The sequence below is a fragment of the Agelaius phoeniceus genome, chromosome 18, assembly GCF_051311805.1.
Source record: "Agelaius phoeniceus isolate bAgePho1 chromosome 18, bAgePho1.hap1, whole genome shotgun sequence".
Lineage (NCBI taxonomy): Eukaryota > Metazoa > Chordata > Aves > Passeriformes > Icteridae > Agelaius > Agelaius phoeniceus.
This window is the reverse complement of record NC_135282.1, coordinates 995,292-1,011,402: the sequence shown is the minus strand read 5'-3', so window position 1 is coordinate 1,011,402 and position 16,111 is coordinate 995,292. Positions and strand designations below refer to the sequence as shown.

At 45.7% G+C, this 16,111-nt stretch overlaps 1 protein-coding gene across 2 annotated transcripts in view; it reads left to right on the top strand.

The window, feature by feature from the left end:
* The window catches only part of GLT1D1 (glycosyltransferase 1 domain containing 1), a 40,087-nt gene that overhangs the window by 1,026 nt on the left and 22,950 nt on the right, over positions 1–16,111 (top strand). Inside the window, exons 2-5 of one of the 2 annotated variants that reach the window (XM_077187986.1) lie at positions 1,974–2,114; positions 10,513–10,658; positions 12,598–12,703; positions 15,309–15,360. In XM_077187986.1, the coding sequence (XP_077044101.1) occupies positions 2,074–2,114; positions 10,513–10,658; positions 12,598–12,703; positions 15,309–15,360 (345 nt within the window). In that variant the 5' untranslated portion in view covers positions 1,974–2,073. Of the gene's footprint in view, positions 1–1,973; positions 2,115–2,427; positions 2,773–10,512; positions 10,659–12,597; positions 12,704–15,308; positions 15,361–16,111 lie in introns of those variants that run through there. The other variant, XM_054645921.2, reaches the window with a different exon arrangement.

Sequence of the window (16,111 nt, the reverse complement as noted above, 5' to 3'; positions counted from 1 at the left end):
GTTTTCAGTGAAAAAAGTTAAGTTTATTGGCATCATGTAGTTACATACCAATCATTTAGGCATGACTTACTTTGGAGCAAGTGATGCTTGTAAAAGTAAATACAGTCATTCAATAATGGGCCTCTGTAAATAACATATGCCATAAAAATGACTGATTACATATATTTGCTTTCTTAACTAGTTAAGAAATTTCATGACAAAGGACAATGAGGAAAAAGCAACCAGCTGTATAGGCATTTCTTTGTGAACTACTGTAACATGACCGATTCTGTAACAAAATTACATTTCATCTTTTCCTATCTTAATACAGTACTGTCATTTTAACTGGGATTGCACTTTCTGAGGAGTTTGGTAGTATTTTCTGGAGACTCAAAGTAATAAAGCACACTTTGTATTACTGTGTCTTATTTTCATGTTTTAGACCCTTCATAATTTACCTTGGTGAGTGAGGTGAGATTTCTATAGTGACCTGTCCCACAACTGGTACAAACACCTAACAATGCTGAGCAGCAGTTGCAATGTACCTTAAAATGTTACCTAAGCCTTCAGGAATAGAGATGCAGGTACTCTCACTAAATTCACAAGTTACTGTTCTCTCTGGAAGTACAGCAGGAAGGAGGTTTTAATTTCCCTCCAAACAATACTTAGCTACAGTGTGTTTAAAACTTCCTTCTGATTCATCCACGACTCCTCCTATGCACACAGTGAGTGCAGCTGTGGCTATACAGGAATACATTCATGCATTTCCATGTTTTCAAGATGCAATGCACATTTCCTGATTATTTTTTCAGTCAAAGCCTATATAGCATAAAGCCAGAGTTACCATAAATAGTGATAACATGTTGAGATCTCTTGGAATGTTTCCTTTATTTCCTCTTTATTTCTCAGGTGACTGGTTGAGTTTTCTCATTTCTCACGGAGCAGGCTTTGTCTCACTTTAATGTTTGTGTTTTTTCTTCTTTGTGTTGCACACTAAATGTGTTGGACAGCTTTTGCTAACCCAAAACGTGGCTTTCTGAGCTTTCACAGCCAGATCCAGGGTACAGCTGCAGAATCTCCATTTTTGGGGCACACACTGCCAGAGCTGCCAGGTGTGACACACCTGGAGGGGCTGAAAGGCACCTGTGGAGCTTCACTCAGACTGTGGGACACCTGAGAAGCCCAAATGTGCTTCACAGGAGCCACTTCCAGGCTGGAATCCTGGCCCCACTGACAAAAGCCCTCCACATCTCAGCAGGAGTGGGATTTCATGCCAGAAACACTTTCTAGAATGGTGACAAAACCGTTCTAGACCCAATGGTTTGGTTCTGCCTACCCTTAGATTAGCACTTACCCTATTTTTAGCATTTCTGCAGGATTTGTTCCTCTTCTAGATTGCAGCCAAAATTTTTAGTTCCAGTGGAGTTTGAAGTGGTCTAAAGAATGTTGTGCTGAATCTAAGGGATAACTCAGTGAGATGCAGTTAACACAGCTCTGCAGCATTAAGTTTCATTAGAAAACATGAGTCTGTCTACCAAAATGTTTACAGTTTGCCAGAAGCCACTCCAGTCTGTGTTTTTATGACACTTAAACCCTCAATTTCAGAACACCTGTTAGCCTCAGAAATCCACACAAATTATTGGAAGAAGTACTGTTTCAAAAATTATTAATTCAATATTTCTCTGCATGTGGCCTGTTTTTTCTCTGTCTCCCTGACAGTGAAATATGAATAACAAGGCACTACAGGTTTTTGAAGACCACTTTTCCCTGTCTTCTCCAGCTTTGGAGAAGCTGGCATCTGTGTGACCCTGTTGTGAATTACATCAGGCAACCTGACCAGGTTATAAGCAAAGAAGTGACTTTTCTGTCCAATCAGCCCCTTTCTCATCACCACCAATGTCCTGCACCTGGTCTCAATATTGTTACAAGATGTTGGAACATGTTCAGGTGGGTATCTACAATCAGCCACCTGTTTCCTATTAATCTCCCAACAGACTCCCTGAGCTGGCCTCTCACCTTCCTGCCTGCTGCCCCGCTCAGCCCTTCTGTGTTCCTGGCTGTTATTGGGGTGGACACTTTTATCCTGAAGACTGGATGGCTGCTTTGGGATATTGTTTTCTTCATCTGGAGTTCAGGTTTGTTCTCTTTTCTTCCCTGTTTGTTGTATCTTTGGGTTCTGCCTGTTGCTGTGGTTTCTTGCCTTTTCCCTGGTCTCACACACCTTTGGTTCTGCTGCATTTTGTGGCCTTCCTGATGCTGGGAGAGGTCTTTGAGCATCCCATTCCTTACTCTTCGGACTGGCACATTCCTCTGGCTGTTCTGGCGCTTGGCATCTTACCCACCTTTAGGTTTTTTCCCAACGCTGTCCGTGCCCCGAGCATGAGGCACCTCCTGGGTGGCAGCAGGAGGCAGAGGCAGTGATGCTGTCCTCAGGAGGGTTTGAATTGCCGTTCCCCGGCCACGCTCCGAGTGTGTCATCTCTGTGCCGGACTAACGAGGGCACGCGGCGCTGTCTAGAGGCGTGGGCAGGCACCCAGACCTCTGCCAGGTATGCAGGTGCCCTCTGCCCGGGAGCACCTGCCAAGGCCGGCCCATCCCCGCACGGGTTGGTCGCGCAGGGCTCGGGGCCGCGGCCGCTCCGGCCCCGCTCCGCAGCGCCGTTTCCGGGGCCGCGGGCAGGTGAGGCGGCGGGCGGAGCGGAGCGGATCGGAGCGGAGCGGCCGCGATGAGGCTGCTGCTGCTGGCGTGCCTGCGGGCACAGACCGGCAACGCCACCACGGCCGCCAGGATCCGGTGAGTGAGTGAATGAGCGAGCGAGTGCCGCGATGGGGAGGATGCGCTGCGCTCCGAGCCCGCCATGCGCGGCCCGCGCCGGCGCACGGTGGCGGCTCCGCCGGCCCGGGTGTGCGGCGGCTCCAGCGGCCCGGGCTGTGCGGGGGCTCTGCCGGCCGGGCTGTGCGGGAGGCGGCGGCTCCGGGGGTGTGCGGGGGCTCCGCCGGCCCGGGTGTGCGGCGGCTCCAGCGGCCCGGGCTGTGCGGTGACTCTGCCGGCCGGGGTGTGCTGGGGCCGGCGGCAGAGCGTAGCGGGATTGGGGTGTGCGGGGGGCGGCGGCTCCGGGGGTGTGCGGGGGCTCTGCCGGCCGGGGTGTGCGGGAGGCGGCGGCTCCGGCGGCCCATGGTGTACGGGGGGCGGCGGCAGAGCGTAGCGGGATTGGGGTGTGCGGGGGGCGGTGGCTCCGCCGGCCCTGGCAGCGTGCGGGGGGCGGTGGCCGGGGCCGAGGACACCGCGGGGCCGCCCCAGCTGCGGCGCTGCCCGCCCGGTGCGTGCCCAGAGCGGGCACGGCCGGCGGAGCCCGGGCCGCTCTCGCCCCGCAGCGTGGCCGGGTCCCGCACAGCCCCGGCTGCGGGGGTGGCACAGACGGGCGGCAGGGCAGTGCCGGAGCCAGCCCCGGCTGGCACAGTCAGTGTGACGGACACCGGGGCAGTGCCGGAGCCGGCCCCGGCTGCAGCCGTGCGGGGATGGCACAGACGGACAGGCCGGCAGTGCCGCACAGCCCCGGCTGCAGCCGTGCGGGAGCCGCTCCGGTGCTGCCCTCGCTGCGGGCTGCCGCTCTCGTGGGGATGGATGGATGGATGGATGGATGGATGGATAGATGGATGGATGGATGACGGACACGGCGCTGCAGTGCTGGGAAATGGCACGAGCAAACAGAAGCGCAGAAATATCCCACATGTCCCCGTTTGGCTTCTTCTGTGACGTGGAAACGGGATGTGGCTGAGAGCGTTGCTGCTGGGGCTTCACTGTGCATGTCAGCTATAAAAAAAATAAGTCTCTATAAAAAATAAACAATTTCCCAATGGTTTTGTCCTCTTGAGGCTCGCAATAACGATTTGAGTTCATCTTATCTGAGCTGTCCATAAAACTATGGACAGTTGTTTCTCTTCGGATGAATCTCTTGGGATATTCTGCTATTACAAGTTTTCCCTGACCTTGATCTGTGCATTGTCTCACATGTGAGGTTATGCATAGCAGCATCCTCAGACATTAGGTTTTCATGCTGCTTGTGCCATACCAAGTGCAGCCTGAGCCTTCTGCAGGGCTGCTGTGTTGTGTGAGGTGCTGGTAGGACATATCTGCTGGTCCTGTCACCCAGGCACTGAGATAGAAACTCTGGAGAAAGCTGAAGGGTTGCTATTTTAAAACAATACTTGTTACTAAAATTTTGAGACAAGTAAATTCTTTATGTGTATATATATATACACTTCTTTTTATGCCTGTGCTTTCCAGCAGAGTTCCTGTGGCATTCTGCATTGCCTTTCATATCTTACCCTTTGCTCTCACTGGATAGTACAAGACTAGTTATCGTTGGGCACATCACTGCTCAATTTTCCTCTAGGAGGTTATTTACCTTTACAAATCAAATATTTACTTACCGTCTTCTTCAATTCCACTTTGAGGGAAGTCAGACATATGTTTAGGCTGGAGCTGTTCAGAGCTAATCGAGTAGAAAGCAGGTTCTGCGTTGTTTCTAGTTAAAATAAGTCTGAATAAGCCAGAAAAGCAAGGGTTCACATATTATATCAAAGTCTTTTAATTACAGATATTGATAGTGAATATGTGGGCACACTGTCCTGAGGTACAGTGGCTTAGCAAGGTGCCTTTACCTGAATTTTTTTTAAATTTTGAACTTTTGGTTAAATAGAAATGAAACAATGACGTTGTCTCTGGGTTGAACGCTTGCCAGCATAGATTAATTTTATGGCTTAATATCACAATGTATACTCTGTTTAAGGTGTTACAGCTCTTCCAATAACTGCTTCATCTTTTCATAAATAAGATATTCATTTCCTGAGTTTAAAGTAAGTGGTGACAAAGGTACCAGAATTTAATTTGGCTAAAAATCAACTTGCTAAAACAAGTGGTATAATGAATGTGCTGTGGGCTTTCTTCCTATTGGTGTGCATAATCTTTAATCACCTTAAAAAATATGAGCAATGAATAAATACAGCACTAAGCAAAAGTCTTTGCTTAGGCTGCCATTGTTCAGCCTTAGAAATGAGATCAAAGAGGGTGTCAAGGAAGAAAAGAAATTATTCTTCCCTGCCCCTTGGAAGTCTTGTTCATCTTTTATTACTTGGTAGTAAGGAGGAATAGAAATCTGGAATTAATAGGTTAATTAGAAAGATTTAGATTAACTGTTTTGCCAATATGTAAATGTTTTCTGGAGAGGGAGAAATTGTTTTGGCTCTCATTAACTGGCCATTTAAGAGAGCCATTCTGTAAATCCCCAGGTAATCAGCTGCAAGAGAATTAAAACCACAAATCCAACGGTGCTTATCATTCCTCTGGACAATTGGTTTTGAGCTTAGACATTTATTGGAGTAATTCAATAATCCAAACATTTCTACTATTTCACTTTACCCTGTGTGCCAGGGTTGGAATCCCACAGGGGAACACTCCCAGGGCAGGAGATCCTCCTGTCCTCAGGGCAGCTCTGGGAGCTCCTGACCTCCCTGCTGGAACTGCCCAGGGGCTGGGACATCCCTGCTCAGGGGCTGGGACATCTCTGCTGGGACATCCCTGCCCAGGCTGGGGCATCCCTGCCGGCTCTACTCAGGGGCTGGGACATCCCTGCCCAGGGGCTGGGACATCCCTGCCCAGACTGGGACATCCCTGCTGGGACATCCCTGCCCAGGGGCTGGGACATCCCTGCTGGCTCTGACATCTCTGCTGGGACATCCCTGCCCAGGGGCTGGGACATCCCTGCCCAGGGGCTGGGACATCTCGGCTGGGACATCTCGGCTGGGACATCCCTGCTCAGGGGCTGGGACATCCTTGCTGGGACATCTCTGTTGGGACATCCCTGCTCAGGGGCTGGGACATCCCTGCTCAGGGGCTGGGACATCCCTGCTCAGGGGCTGGGACATCCCTGCTGGCTCTACTCAGGTGCTGGGACATCCCTGTTCAGGCTAGGACATCCCTGCTGGCCCTGCTCAGGGGCTGGGACATCCCTGCTGGGACATCCCTGCTGGCCCTGGGTGGCCATTCCCAGAGCAGGAACCTTCAGGACAGGTGTTCCTCTTTCAGGACAGGTGTTCATCTTTCAGGACAGGTGTTCATCTTTCAGGACAGGTGTTCATCTTTCAGGACAGGTGCTCATCTTTAGGACAGGTGCTCATCTTTAGGACAGGTGTTCCTCTTTCAGGACAGGTGTTCCTCTTTCAGGACAGGTGTTCCTCTTTCAGGACAGGTGTTCCTCTTTCAGGACAGGTGTTCATCTTTCAGGACAGGTGTTCATCTTTCAGGACAGGTGCTCATCTTTAGGACAGGTGTTCCTCTTTCAGGACAGGTGTTCCTCTTTCAGGACAGGTGTTCCTCTTTCAGGACAGGTGTTCATCTTTCAGGACAGGTGTCCATCTTTCAGGACAGGTGTTCATCTGCACCCTGGCATGAGTTCCACCATTTTCAGGGGCTGCCCTCAGTGCTGCTGCTCCCCACCATGGTTTGCACTGCAGGAGCTGTTTGTAACACGGGTTCAAGCTTTGCAGAGTTCTCTGCTCCTTGCAAGGCTCAGTTACTGAGTTCAGAGCACAGAGACAGGAGGAGCTGGTCCCCATCCTCACTCGCATTTTTAATTTCTGGGATTCACAGTGAACTTTACTCATAGTTCACTCATGCCAGTGCAATTTGTCTATGTTGCTTCAAGGAGAAGTTTGAGAGGGAAATGAAGTGAAGGACATGCTGTTTTAACAACTCTGAAAAATAAGATCATTTACAAAGAAAACAGGAGATCAGGCAGGGTTTCAACTCGTGTAATTTGATGAGCTTCAGTGGGAATTGTGAGTGTTCAGGTCTGGCCAAGTTTCTGAGAGGCAGTGAAACGACTCTGCTCCCTTAACAAGCTCTGAATTGTGCCATATACATTTAACAGTAGTTGGTGCACAGCTGCTGTGCAGAGCAGGCAGCTGAGGGAAAGAGATAATTAATATTTTTGGATGAAGCCTATTTTGTGCCATTCAAAAAGTGTCAGTGTATCCACCTACCAGCAACTTTTTGGAAATCAAACATTCTTTGTCTGCAAGTAATGCCATTAAATCAGTATCAGTTGAAATTTAGAAGTTGAAAGGAAGGCATCACAGAAAACAGAGCAAGTTTCACAACCATAATACCTTAGAAATAAGCACACTTTTAACTCCTGTGCCTTCTCATCAGCCAGGCTGTGTTTGGAACTCTGAAACTGTTTTTTAAATTCAAACCTGTGAACTGCAGATTCATGCTGGAGGAGGGGAAACTGCTAGCCAGGAGAAGTGAGAAGATCAATTATGTAGGGAATAAAAAATTAAACATTGTAAAATATCGCTTGGTATTTCACAGATGCGTTAGAGAAAAATGTTTTTTGTATAGAAATCTCAAAGTGCAAATGTGTCAGAAAAGGCTTGTAGCTTTTAGCAGGATCTCTGCACTCAGTGTAGATGCAGAGAACACACTTGAAAGTTGCACTTACAAGCTTTGTAATTTCCAAAGACTGTTAAAAATGCACCAAACAAAGAGAAATTAATTTTCTGAATGCTAAAATGAGGGACAAATGCTTTGTCCACTACTGAGGTGTGTATAAATAGTGCAGAGCAAGCAGTGGCCAGGGTAACGTACTTCTAAAACTGCTCTGTCACATTTGCTGAATGGCTGGAGCCCTCCCTGATGCATTCTTCTTAGAAAAACACCCAAAATCTGGGATCTGCCAGCTCAACTCCACTTTAGAAATAGTATTTCTCCAAGTCATGGCATTGGCTTCCATGAGAGTGTCAGTAGAAGGGGAGAAGGTGGCAGGGCAATTTCTAGCTCCAAGCAACATTCAGGGTTTTAAAAACACTTGGGAATTTATCTCCTGTGTTAAGAACTATGATAGAGAGAAAATGTAGCCTTGAGAGTTGGCATTTCCAGTGTTGTCTTTGATCCCCAGACAGCAGGAGCTGGGTTAATTTTTGTTTCTCATTCACAGAGTATTTGTTTATGAAATGGCAAAATAATGTGAATAGACATTTGCCAGGGGGAGAAGAGATATGGATGATGTGTCTCCTGTGCCTGGGCTTCATTCAGGGACATCTGGGACTTCACACACAGATCAGGCTTCCAAAAAAATCCCTGCCATAACTCTGCAGCACTCCCTAATCGTGTTCCTTGGTAACAGCATATGTGTGAAAATCACTCTGCTTTTTTTGGTTATGAAGATGAAAAGCCATTTAGAAAATATGAAAATAACGCTGTAAATTCCAGCACTTATATACTACCCAATAACTCAGCTTCCACACACAGGTATTTCCAGAGATGCATCGTTTGAAGCTTGTGATTAATGAGATCAAACTCGATGGAATGTTCAGGGGATCAAGGCCTGTTTAAATCTGGGAATTTCAATTATTCTGGGAATATTTGCTTATTTTTCCTTCTGAAGATGTATGCAAATTTTTTACGTGCTCCTGAGTAGAATAAAAATGTGTAAAAAAAAAAAATTGGATTTGTAGAGATAACGCACAATCTCTGAGCCTTGGAACACTTGAGGGAGTCCCTCTGTATTTACTGCAGAAGCAGCTGCCATTCCCCAGGGAGATGTGGAGCTGTGCAATGTGTGGAGAAGTAATCATCCCTAGTATGTTTAAAAAAAAACCACTTTTGATTGGAATTCCTGCCTGAGTTTCTTGATTCCTGATGTCCTGAGAGAGTTATTTTCAAATTAATTGTAATATGCAAACATATTGCTTGTACAGGATAGTGATTTATGGTAATTGGAATGCTGATGGGAAAAAAACCCTTTTGGACCATTTAATGAGCACCTGTGAAATTATGGAATGCATGCAGCAGCATCCCAAGGAATGCCTGGGAGATTTTCCCTCCCCAGCTGGGAGATTTGGGCATCATTATTGGGATAGAAATGGAGAGCCTCTTGCAAGGGCAGGGCAGGTACTTGGAACCAGCTCATGGAGCAACTGCTCTCAAGAATTGCTCAGCAGTGTAAATAAGGAGCTTAAAATGTGGCCGTGTTTCATTATTTATTAGCAGTTATCATAATTTATTGGTCTGGTTTGGAACAGTGGAGTTAAAAGGAGTTTCTCTGGGGGCTGAGGAAGCAATGCAGCCCCTGTGCTGTGCCAGTGGAGCTGGCCCATTCCTTCCAGTGCCATTCTGTCTGGCACTCCTGCCATTCCATTCTGTCTGGCACTGCTGGCACATTCCTTCCAGTGCCATTCTGTCTGGCACTCCTGCCATTCCATTCTGTCTGGCACTGCTGGCCCATTCCTTCCAGTGCCATTCTGTCTGGCACTCCTGCCATTCCATTGTGTCTGGCACTGCTGGCACATTCCTTCCAGTGCCCCCAGACATTTACAGCACTCTTAGCACCAGTTTCTGCAGGAATGAGTAACTTCTGCAGGACAGAAGTCCCATTTCTTGGGAGGCTGTGCAATGATCAGGAGATGGAAGCTGCCACGGTCCAGGCAGTCAATGAGCCAGCAGGGTTGTAATGCCAGAACAATTAATACATGACGAGAAATCAATCAATCAATCAATCAATCAATCAATCAATCAAGTGCCACGAGATGGGACGAGCACAGAACGTTCTTGTGGTGTTTGTGTGATCCTGACAGTGCAAACAGCCATGTCAGGTGAGCTTTGCTGCTCTGTGTGTTTGCTGATGTTCTGGCAGCATCGATACCTGCCTGGTTTGGGGCAGGAGTGGGGCTGTCTGCAATCAATCAGTTCTGCTCTGGCAGCCCTTGCAGCAATGCTTCCATCTGAGAACCACTGCATGGAAAGGGGCATGCCTAAGCTCACTGCCAGGGGCTTGCTGGTTGGTTTTTCTTTTTGGAACTGAGATTTTTTAAGCAGGTTGTGAAAGTATTTGTGTCATTACTTTTGTGTAGTTTTTTTGCTTCTATTTCAATAATTCTTTGCCTGGTTTGTAAATGGTTGAGCTGAGACAAGGAGCAATTAAACCCACCCTCAAACAGAAGGGGAACACAATTCAGCTCTCTGGCTTTCTTGATGCATTCATTTTGGATGTTCTGTAGTTTTAGTAGCACTGAATAGCTGGACATGTTGTGCTTCCTTCACTTGGTGTCCCTTCTCCAGAACAAGGGGCTGAGAATCTCTGAGAGCAAGGTCTGACACAAAAACTCTGACACAAGAATTCTGACACCTCCCTTCAAAAGGAGGGGTTATTTCAGAATGACAACTTGAGTCAGGAAGGCTCCTGGGCATATTTCACTTTTTCTGATTTTTGTGTGGATCAGACTTGGCCCATGCAGTGTTACCTTGCTTGGAAGGTGCCTGTGGATCACAGTGGTGAAGATAACAAATATCTTCCAGGAAAAAAGAAACAGCCTTGTGAACAGCTCTTGGCTGCTTGAACAAAAAAGGCATAAAGTTGAAAGAGCAAAGTTTGAGGAAAAACATTTTGATAAAGTTTGCTTCATATGCTGGTGTGCCTGTAACATTAATAGTGACTTCTTTATTCTCTTTCTCTTTGTTCCCATAATGAAGGAATCATCTACATGCTGCAGGTCACATCTGTGTTCTTAAAGATGCTTTCATGTATGAAAGTGCAGCTGAAATAGCAAACCTGACCTCAGACAAGTTTGATGCAGCCCTGGCCATTCACCTCTATAAAGGAGGCAGACTGCTGCAAGGTAATCCTCCTTCTGCTTTGCAATAAAAATACCTCCCAGGAAATCCTGCAAGGGAAGAGAATGAATCCTAACTGCTACAAATGGCCAGAAATGTCTAAACCCACACAGAATACCCTCACTCTGTTTATCCATTTCAGCAAACGTTCAGAAATGCTAAAAATCCCTCTCAGTGGGAGATCTGATCGAGAGAGAGCTAAATAAATGTACTTCTAAACCACATGGTGCTTTTGGTAATTAAGTACTTTAGCTACCCCAGGATGAGAGCATTACATTAGCATCAGGATCCTTTCAGGACATGTGTTCTTTCAGAGGACAGTGGCTTGGCCAGGGAGAGCTGGGCTCCAATGCAAGGAAGCAGGGAGGCTAATTTGATTTTTCTGCTCAAAAACGAGTCAGGGTTTTTCAATGGGAAATAACATTCCTGTCAGGCAGACTGCAGGACACAGGATGTTATCAGACAAACAATAAAATTTTCTATTCTCTTTAGCCACGGAGAACAAAATTTTAGCCTGCCACTAATGATACACTGGGAGCACTCTGAGAATTACAGACAGTAATTTCACCTGCTGAAACTGCAGTTTGTGCATCCTCAGCTGAGAGCACCTTACAGAAATCTGTTCAAAGGCACAGAACTGCACCTTCCACTGATCTCAGGGCAGTTCTGGGGTTGGTTTGGACTTCAGCAGTGCCCCCAGTTGGTTCTGGGGCTTTGCAGACAGCCTCAGTTACTGTGTCTGCTGTGCCTGGGCTGCTTCTGCTCCAGAGGGGCTCTGATTTCAGCAGGGACCTGAAATACAAACACAAAAAATGCAAATAAAAAAAATAAATGTGAAATAATGTAAAATGAGCTGTGCTCACATTTGAATTAAGGCTTGTTGGAACATAGAGATGATTGGTTTTTGGCAAGACCTTGAATTGTTTTGGAGGAGGCTTAAACCCATCTTTTTTGGGTTTTTTGGGGATGTTTGCTGAAGAACAAAAGATAAAGGTGAATTTTAACTGTTTATTGGAGTACAATTTTACTGGAGTTTAACTTGCATGGCAATGCCCAAATGCTGCTGCTGTTACCTTTTCAAAGTCCCAAGTGACCTGAAAAGCCTCATGCCTTACAAAAGCTCAGGAGTTTCCATAAATCAGTTACACTGTTCTAAAAGGTATCTGCAGTGGCTGCAAGAAAAATAAACCAAAAATCTCTGCAAGGCAGGACAGTAACAGCAAGGTTGCTGAGATGATCATAGTCAAAGTGTAAAGGTTATTGCAGACTTCTGGGACAAAAAAGGGATGCAGGGAACGTTCCTGGCTCCTGGAACATTTAGAAATTTAGGATTGCACTACCATTGCTGCCATACTATTGATCTGCTGGGCCTCATCCTGGAAATTCTCTTTACAGGATCAGCACACCTAATAGATGGCATCATAATTATTCCCTTTTTTCATTCTTTACCGAGGCAGTGCATATTTTATGTGGTATTACAGACAGGCTGTCTCTGGAAGATTAGAGGCAGTGGTGCTTTGATAGTGCACATCAACTCCCTCCACCTGCAAACATTAGAGTATCATATCAACAAATGCCAAGGAAATTCTCCAAGTAGCCAGAATGGTAATTAGTCTTTCATTCTTTTTGCTTGCTCTCTCATTTAGTAATGAGGAAATTAGCAATGCTAATAAATCCTGATCTTACAGCTCACTCAACTTTCAAATACAAATGGAAATCTGTGGTACATTTCCTGTCTTTATCAACAAACTTTGTTTCCCATTTGGTTTGATGTCCTGTGAAAGTGCAAAGTTATTGTGTGTGGGGTTACAGTGCTAAAAAAATCAAAATTCAAGTTTCCTTTTCCCAGATTTTTGCTCAGATAGGTGATTCAGAGTTATCAGTGCACTTTTTCACTCCTGGTGATTACATGAACATATTGGCCAACTTCTCACTGCTTTGCAGGGAGCAGAATTCCCTTTGGAATCATCTTTGGTGGGACAGATGTCAATGAAGACATCAAATGTAAAGAGAAACGCCAGGTGATGGGAGCAGTGCTGGAGAGAGCCAGGTAAGAGCAGGGGTGGAAGATTTCTGACAGGAAATTGCATTTTTGTGTGGCAGATCTTTAGGAAGTTCTCCACACACACTTGGAAGCACTGAAGATGTGGAGGCCAGCAGAAAACACTGGGCTGCTGGAAATCCTGGTGCCCTTTGCCTGTTATTTGTGGTTCAGTGCTGGAGGGGGAACAGTTTGAGCAGAACATGCAGCCTGTGTGCAGCCTGTGTGTTTGGTATTCCCTGCTCCTCACACACAGCTTGTTCACAGCATGCCTGTTGGAAAGTGGATCCCTCTGGTACAAACAGGGTTTTTTTTAATTTATTTTTCCTCCTGCTAATGTGATCCTTTCCCTGGGCCCCTGAGCAAAGCAGCAGGGACTGAAAAAGTCTTCAAGCAAATTCCCTCAGTTTTTAGGGGAGATGACAAGGGGGTGTTTTCAGGTGTTTTAAAGTCTGGAAAGCTCTAGTGCCATGCCAGTGTAGTCATCAAATGTAGATCCAGAACTGATCCTAAACCAGAGGAAATTACTAAGAACACTTTTGAGCATGTTTCATAGTTTCAACATCCCCAGGAAAGAAGTTTTCTCCTGGCTGATCCAAAGGTTTGTTGACTTCAGCAGTGTTTGCTCATGGCTGTGATGGGGGAGGAAACCTTTTTGTGGCTGCAGACCCAGAGCAGGATGGAGTTTGGGTCGGGCAGGATCTGCCCCAGGCTCCTCTCTCCTGCTTCATCCTTGCTGCTGCCTCACTATTCCCAGCTATTATTGGCTCACTTAGCACTGGCAGAGATGTGCTGCTCTGGCTGTAATCCCCTATAAAATGTGGTAAGTAAACAGATTTTAAAGACAGCACTTAATCACACTCATTGAAAAATCATTAGGGCATGTTCCTGTGTCTCAGTGTGGCTTGGAGCTGAGAGCAACTTAAGGTTCCACTCAGGAAAAAATTTATGTACTTGTTTACTTTTGTTATCAAGTAATCAGAAGTTGTTCTTTAAACTGGTCTGAAGGAAAAGAAAAAGATATCTAATGTGTCAGAGGGATTTCAGCACTGTGCAAAATGAGAAATACATAAAAACAATCTCTGAGTGTGTCCATTTGATCCATCTCTGTTTAAAATATTGTCTGTCACAAATACAGCTAATACAAAATCTGCTTTACTGAATGTTTTTTAATGGTATTGAGTTGGGAACCTGAAGTATACCTTAATAGCATGAATTATCTATGATCTTTCAAAATGTATTATGACATCCCTGTGTAGTTTACAATATTTTCTGTACTACAGGAAAATCCTCTCAATTTTCTAGAAGTTATTCTGAATGTACCTCTTCTCCAGTGGCATCACTGCTGTTATTCATTGCATAGTTATTAAAAGAAACATTGATTTTTTTTCTTTATTGATTGCAGGGTTCTAAGCAGAAAGCATCATGAATTGTAGATTACTTGTCCAGTACAATATCCCAGCACATTCCATAAAACAAACTATTGAACACTGTCTGCCATTATGAGTGTTTCATTTTTAATCAAATCCCTCTAAATGGTGCTTGTACCCCTCTGGGGTATTTTTTTTCCTATTGAACAGTATTTTGTAGACTTAGAAGTGACATCTTTTTATGCTTGTTAATGTGATGTATTGAAAGGATAATTGCACAATCTGGGGAGGGAGCGTGTGCCACTTGACAAAGGCAGCGTTTGCAGGGGCTTTAATAACCTCCAAGCTGTCAGGTTGTGGTGGGAAATTCATTGCAGGGCCATAAAGCAGATCCCACAGAGCACATGCAGGGGAATAAGGTTTGTTTCAACAAGCAAAGTAGGAGTTCTGATCCAGCATTTGTGGGAATCCTGCTGCAGCTCTGTGCGTTAATTTGGGTAAACTGGCAGCTGTCCCCTTGTTTGGGGGTTCCCTTTGAGGAATCCCCACTTTACCTTCCCAGGAGCTCTGGGTGAGAAAGCCTGAGGAGCTGTGGATGGTTTAACCACGGTTTGCTGCTGGTTTAACCATGATTTTCTGCTGGTTTAACCACAATTTTCTGCTGGTTTAACCACGATTTTCTGCTGGTTTAACCATGATTTTCTGCTGGTTTAACCACGATTTTCTGCTGGTTTAACCACGGTTTGCTGCTGGTTTAACCATGGTTTGCTGCTGGTTTAACCACGGTTTTCTGCTGGTTTAACCACGGTTTTCTGCTGGTTTAACCACGGTTTTCTGCTGGTTTAACCACGATTTTCTGCTGGTTTAACCACAGTTTTCTGCTGGTTTAACCACAGTTTTCTGCTGGTTTAACCACGATTTTCTGCTGGTTTAACCATGGTTTTCTGCTGGTTTAACCACGGTTTTCTGCTGGTTTAACCATGATTTTCTGCTGGAACAATTGGAAAGCCTGAGGAGCTGCTGCTGGTTTAACCACGGTTTGCTGCTGGTTTAACCACGGTTTTCTGCTGGTTTAACCATGGTTTTCTGCTGGAACAAGTGCAAAGCCTGCTTTTGTCTTTCAGCTGGGATCAGCTTTGTAAGCCTCTGATCTTAGTTCTTACCAAGGTTTTTTTTTGAAGTACTTTTTTTATGTTTAAACACTTTAAGCAGATGATCCCAACTATTTTTGTCCCCTTAACCAGGTTTGCAGTGGCTTTCACCGTGGAAATGAAGGAGCTGGCAGCAGCAGAGTGGGTACGTTTGTGTGATGGCAATGCTTGCTCTATTAGCAGATATGCATGCTCCTAAATGTGCCCTAAATAGTGCAGGAATTGCAATGATCTGCATTGTTCCCAGCCCTGCTTGTCCTTTCAGAGAGAGCATTTCTTGTTGATGTACAGTCAGGGAGGTCTGGCATTAAAAGCTCTTTAGGATTAGAAGAGAGCGTGGAGCAGTTCAGGAAAGGTTTCTCTGTAACATTTAAAACAAATCATTTGTTGTTACCCAGTCTCTCCTGATGCCAAATTGTTTCTTTTGGCATCATTTACTAAACTTTATGTTGACAAAATTCCTCCAGACAGCATTAGTTACAACAGAGAATTTGGAAATATAATTTGAAAATACTTGTTTGGTCAACTCTGGAAATAGAATGAACTCCTTCAGGTGAGCTGCAGAGGTAAATTAGATTTAATTTTTCTGTGTGCTGATCAGCAGACCCAGTGAGGGGTGAGGAGGAGCCATTTGGGGTGGAAGCAGCAAGGCAGGAGCTCCCTGCTGCAGGGAGGTGTTGGCTCACTCACCTCACCCTGGGAAACACCAGCTGAAGCTGAACAATTAATGCAAGGAGCTCAAACAAAGTGCTTGGCACCTCTTCAGTTCTAATTTGCATCACAGGATAACCATTAATGCACTCTTGCCTCAAAAATAATCACTGAGAGCGGAGCTTGCACAGACAGCAGGAGGATATACAATACCTTCTTTCAGCATTAATTGATTTTTAAAATCT